Below are 6,491 nucleotides of genomic sequence, written 5' to 3' on the forward strand. Positions count from 1 at the left end.
CCCAAATCAAGTAATTATAAATTATTAAACTTCGATTTTTTGGTATAAGTTGATATGTCATGTGATGAAAAATAAAATAATAAATGAACGAAACATTGAATGGAGTATCAAACTATAAATGAATGAAGACATTATCAACTTAAAATTTCTTTTGATTATAATTGTACGTTGGCTTCCTTTTTTCTTTTTTTAATCAGATGCAAAAGCAACTTTGTTATTACCAAAATCAAGTAATTACAAACCAACACTAAATTAGTAAACTTGGATTTTTTTCGTAAAAGTTGATATGTTATGTGATGCGAACATGGTATGTCAAACCCCAAGGGAAGCATGAGGTCCTTTAGAGTTTTCGGGAGGACCAATCACGAGGAGGCGAACGAAGAAATTCAAGGACGCATTGCATGGGCTTATGAGCAACCAAGAGAGGTTTACGATGCATGGGAGCAAGCTTGGGAGTCATATGAACAATATACAAGTGATAGATGACGAAGATTACAGAAGCATTGGCGCCCGAGCGGCCAAATATTACCGCCCGAGCGCCACACTTGCTGTCCAAGCCAAGTTTCCAGAACCATCGGCGCTCGAGCAATCAAATTCTACCACCCGAGAGAGAACAGTCCAGAAGACCTGGCACTCGAGCAGTAATATCCTATCGCCCGGGCGCGAATGCTGCAAGGAGAATCCTAGTTTCCTAGTTTAGATTAGATTTTAAGTATCTTTTATTTTGAAAACAATATGTAGGCGAATTTTGATGATTGTAAACAACTATTCAGAATATTATTGATTAGAATACATTTTTCTTGAGTTTTCTCTCAAGCCATTAAAGCTTTTGCTTTGTTACAAATCAAACTTATCAAAGTTTTTAACTTTGTGGCGTTTGTCGATCGTCTTGTGCGGATTGTCATTGACTTGTTCTTTGAAGGTTCGTTCTAGTTTCGATTGTTTTCATCGTGATTCTTTATTACTAAACCTAGTAGTTTAGGGGTAAAAATCACACCATACTTGATTCAAAAGATCGGGACAACACAACACGATCCTTGTTCGTATTTGAATTGAGGGCGCGATTCGATTTTAATCGTGTTTGCTTTTCATTCGCACGAGAATTCATATCATTTGGTATCATAGCCATACTCTTGACTGTTCGTGTGGGTGCATTTTCCTGGAAGTGCCCTGGAGTGTGGGTTAACGAAGGAGTTGGCACGAGGACGTGCAGTCTAAAGGGGTCGAGAATGATGTGTACTACATCGGTTAGCAAGAGTTGTCTTGGACAAAATATATATGAATCCACAATCCTCCTCTCATGAGCTAGTTTTTTAGGTGGACTTACGTGGATTCATATCATTATGTGATTACAAATAAAATAAGAAATAAACAAAACAAATAATGGGGACACCAAATAAATTTCACAACGGAACTCATATATTTATAAATAAATATATAAAAGTGCAATAAATCACACATCCATCGTCCCTCAACATCCATCCCAATCTTGAGAAATCCTTTGCCATAAATCCTTCTGCGTGTAACAACATTCTTTATACTATATATATATTATATTATTTTGTTTGAGACAATTAAAGTAATTAATTTTGGTGTTATAGTCTGTTTTAATAATTATATATATATATTAATAAAATGCAATTTTTTTAATGTAAATTACTGTAATTCAATGAACAGAGTTTTTATTCTCTAAACATCAAGTTGCAGGTTGTTCCTACTTAAGTCTATTTTTCTTTTGTTTTTCTATTTATTTTTTTAATTTATGTATCAAAATGACGGTTCATTTCATCTTATCTATGTAGGCATTGTCCCCATGATAGGATGAATGACCAAAATTTGTTCATGTATATATAGGACCCACTTTTTTTTGAAATTGTATGTGTGGCAAAATCTTATCTGTTGAAATGAAGTGAGGGTAGTGTCTACGTAAGAAGGATCTCGTTAACCCAAAAGGATATAGTATCTTATTATTTTTTATAATTATATTTTGATTATCGTTAAAATATATTAAATAAAATTATAAAAAATATTATGCAAAAACATAACACGTGCGTGGTGACTAATATATGTTACTTGTCCCGAATGCTATTTGCTACTAAAAAAAGGACAAAATCTAAAACTAAGATTCGGCAGCAACGAACGAATATGCGGTTCGCAGCACATTTCTACAGGAAGATTCTTTATTCGTCAGTCGCATCTCTTCAATTGCAATTGGACCAATCCATGCCCTAATTTTGACTTTCCTGCGGCAAATCAAATTTCTATAAATAACTTCTCCTCCTCATTTGGCCACAGAATTCCCTTTTTTAATCAGGTAATTTCCTTTTTCTTTGGAGCGTGGGCGAAGGCTTTTTGTTTAGTGATGATTGGGCTTCGATGAAACAGCTTTACTGTAGCGATTTCTATTATCGTTGATTTATTCTGATACATTCTTTAATCTTATTAGCTTGAGTTTCTTTATTTTCGTCCTTTTGCATTTGTTTGATGGCAGTATAGTTGTTCATTTTGATCCTAGATAGTTGAAAGTTGGGCCCAAATTTGATCTGGTGTGCTATTGAATTGGGAATGGTAGTTCATTTGATGTTTGATGCAAAGAGATGGCGGATGTGATTTAATCTGTCTTTTAATTAAATATCTGTTCATATTGCATTGAATGCATGCAAAGGAGGAAGTGGAGATTTGATTTTGTGATTGGTCATGTGGAGTGGAAACTGCTAATCAGCTAGAAATCATTTATTTGAATGCGAATTTAGATAATTTTCAGGTTTCTTTGAATTTCAAACGGGTTATGGCAGAAAAATGTAGCATGTGTTAATGACTAAACTAGTCAAATTAATGGAGGCCGGCAAGGAGAATGTGTGTGGATAACAGTAGTGAGAGTGATAAATACTTATGTGCGTAGTCTCGCTCTTCTCTTGCCTTGCGTTTTAATATTTTGATTTAAAGATTATGTGAAGATTGTAGAGTAAAATTTTGGGATGTTGTTTCATGATAATGTTTTCTTAGGATGTGAGAGGCGGAGAATGATCAATCTTCTTCAATATTGTTTAGAATTATTATTCATATCTGAAGGGTTTGGAAAATTTTGAATGGGATGTATCTTTTAATTTTTATATGCTGGGAAGAAAAGAAGTAAACAAAAATGAGATGAAAAATTTTCACATGATTTTTTTTATAATAATGAATTGAGGAAAAGATGCTTTTATTTCAGAACAGAAACCAGGGCAAATATCTCTGACAATTGAAACAAAATGGGATAGATAAGAGTTTGAAATTGCCTGAGTTTCGCGAAGTCGACAATGTCTGTGAGAAGCATGCACATCATGTTTGTAGAATTAAATGTATGATGTAGATTTCAACCATTTTTACTAATTATTCAGTTTTTATTACGGCTTTCAACAGCAAGGTTTTAGCCATAAATAGAAATGCATGAAATCATTTAAAAGCAATAAGCTTTCTTTTCATACTGTTCTTAACTGAATTTGCAGAGACTTGGTGCTTCCTCACTGCTTCATATTGAAGCTCATTATTTCTGGCAATCAGTCAATTTGACTGATTGCCAAGTTTCATATGACTCCCGAGAATGCATTGAAACCTAGCAGGGCCTTAAACGGAGTGCATGGAGTGCATTTGATACCTCACTCACCATTTTCGTTCCAAGAGATAAAACAGGGGGATTTTAATAAGTTATCTCATGGAACTTTCAACTTTTGGGGTGATCCGCGGCTAAACATGCAGTGAGTGTAGATTCCATTTCATTTCAAATATAATCTCCACATATTTTACCAATCCACAAAAAAGTTTCTAAGAAATAGAAACATGTGGGTTTTGTTACCCTGATTGTTAGAGTAATTGAAACGCGGCACTTGTGTTGTTGTACGGTTTAAAAGATTGGAGTTGCAATATTACCACTAGTTATAACTTTTGGTAATACGACAAACGCTCGGTCTTACAATTGATATCGGAGCCAATGTCACAATTTAAAATATTTGAGTTGCACCATTTCCATAGGTTATAACCTTTGGTAAAAACTGAAAACGTTCAGTTTTACAATTGGTATCAGAGTCAAGGTCACGGGTTCGATTCTCATTACAAAAAGTGCAAATTTTGGGAGGGAGATTGTTGGGATATAGTAATGGTCTCTGCTTGTCAGAGCAATCGAAACGTGACGCTTGAGCTGATGTACGGTTTAAAAAAATTGAGTTGCACAATTATCACCAGCTTTAACTTCGGTAAAGTGGCAAGCCCTCGGTCCTACATGTTTCAATAATTATGTAACTGACCCTATTCATCTTTTAATCAGGAAAGTTTGGCAGCAAAGATCTGCTTGTCTGAGGCCCATCAATTGTTGTCTTAATGGTATTCCAATCACAAAAAAATTGCTTTAAATAAATTACTCTTTCCTTTTAGTCTGTTTTATCACCTCTTTATCAATTATCCCTTCAATTTCTGTCGTAACAATGTGCTAATTCCTCTCAGGTGACAGGAACCTTGCCGAAAGAGTTGTTAATGTGCTTACTTCACTTCCTTTTATTTTCCTTGGGATCAATGCACCAAGGTGATTACAATAGCTTCCCTTCGACTTGCATTAACGAGTGATAATTTATACACTTTTTTTCCTTCTAATATTTGCTTTCATGCTTATGCAGGAAAAACCTTAACTGTAAACTCTATGCCAATTCTTTGATCGGAGTGGGTGTTGCCTCCAGTTTGTATCATGCTTCAAGGGGGAAATTGAGGAAGTATCTAAGATGGGCTGACTACACAATGATAGCCACAGCAACGGTGGTGAGAACAGATTTTTTGAATTTGATCTCCATGGACCGGATTTTTTTTCATTTTTGCTATTGCAACTTGATTCCATTCGCAGTGCCTGTCAAGAGCACTTCGTGATGAAAACCCCAAGTTGCTGATGGCTGCAACAGCCATATGTTTACCAGTGCAGCCTTTGATGGTTTCAGCAGTTCACACAGGGCTGATGGAGGTATAATCTGCAACTTTAAGGATTTAATCTATCTAGTTCTAATGTATCGTGCTCATCAAGTTTACAGCGTTGTCTTATTCTCTGATTCGTGAGGCCTGTAATATCAGGGGAGCACTGCTCTGATTTATCTACTCTTCATTAGTTTCGAACAGTATTTGGTTCTTCAAAGTTGGTTATTTGGTATCCTCGTTCAATTTAGTAATTTTTAGTTGTTGAAGAAGATTTTAATTTAGCCTCACCTTGTCATCCTAACTTTTGGTCAATGCCTGATTGATTCTTTTTTTAAATTAATAAATATCAGTATTATTGCAGACGATAAATTCCATGACTTATGTTTATCTAGGTTTGGAACTTCATCTGGGTGACTACTGACTGTAGTTGACCTTTCGTGTTGCTACACATGTTAAAAATACACTTCTTCTGTGAATGTTTTATGGTTTTGGCCTTCAGATATGGATATTTATGTATAAGCTGTTCAATTGAGTATCATAGCCTTTTGGTTTTTGGTCCTGACCAACACATTATTTTTGGAAAAACATGGCACACTTGCAAAATATTTCTGATCATAATTACTTATTCAGGTCGCATTTGCAAAGAGAGCATTTCAAGATCCAGATCTGAGGATGGCCCATAATGTGCATAAGATGTCTTCTTTGTTAGGTGGTGCACTTTTCATTGCAGATGACATATTCCCTGAAACTCCATTTCTGCACGCTGGTTGGCATCTTGCAGCTGCTGTTGGAGTTGGCACCTGCAACAAGCTCTTGGAGTAAATAGCAACCGACTCAGATTCATTCTCCATAACTTGCCGAAAATACACGCAGTGTCCACACTAGAGTGGGGGAGAATTCGTGTCAAACATCTCGGGTTTCAACCATTTTGCCTGTAAACTCAAATGCATAATGTAATATATAGACATGAAGCATTGCTATTATTCTTTCCTTGCTTTAGAGGTATATGATGTATTTTATCTAGCTGTATTATATACCATCCTAAATGGCAATATGTGTTGCCACATTTTGGAATTATTATTAGTTTTGTTATATGTTTTCATTTCCTTCTTTTTTAGTGCATTCGCAGTACTTATAATAGTAATGAAGTTATTTTAATACAACTTTCTTTTTTACACTATTTTTCATTTTCTTACCCGGACAAAACCATCGTAAATGTTCTAATATCGAAGCAATTGCACATGAAAGACGGCTATTGATTTCTTATATTCGGTTTTCTAGGAAGACATGATTGATGACAAACTTCTCGATAAACTTATTTCTTATACATTAAAATATACATTAGTGAAATGAAGCTTTTTCATCTAATTTTGAATTATTGAGTGTCAGTTCTGATTTATTCTTCCTTACAATTTTGCATAGATGGATTAAATTGTAACACGAGCTTTGTTTGCACCATATGAGTCACATAAGAGAAAATCAATGTCAAATATAAAATAGTTTAGTGCATTCTGATGAAAAAAGGACAAAAAAGAAAACAAACAAATTCAAGTTAT

The 6,491-nt window shown here is 34.8% G+C and overlaps 1 protein-coding gene across 1 annotated transcript; it reads left to right on the forward strand.

Annotated features, from left to right (window-relative positions):
* Positions 1-2,126: 2,126 nt before the first annotated feature.
* On the forward strand, positions 2,127-6,110 carry LOC140803411 (uncharacterized). Its single transcript, XM_073159282.1, has 7 exons — positions 2,127-2,314; positions 3,489-3,737; positions 4,304-4,359; positions 4,480-4,558; positions 4,650-4,788; positions 4,871-4,984; positions 5,566-6,110. Exons 2-7 carry the CDS (start codon positions 3,571-3,573, stop codon positions 5,755-5,757), a joined length of 747 nt encoding a protein of 248 aa, XP_073015383.1. The 5' UTR covers positions 2,127-2,314; positions 3,489-3,570; the 3' UTR covers positions 5,758-6,110.
* Positions 6,111-6,491: the final 381 nt, after the last annotated feature.

The sequence above is a fragment of the Primulina eburnea genome, chromosome 10, assembly GCF_022965805.1.
Source record: "Primulina eburnea isolate SZY01 chromosome 10, ASM2296580v1, whole genome shotgun sequence".
In the NCBI taxonomy this organism is placed as follows: Eukaryota; Viridiplantae; Streptophyta; class Magnoliopsida; order Lamiales; family Gesneriaceae; genus Primulina; species Primulina eburnea.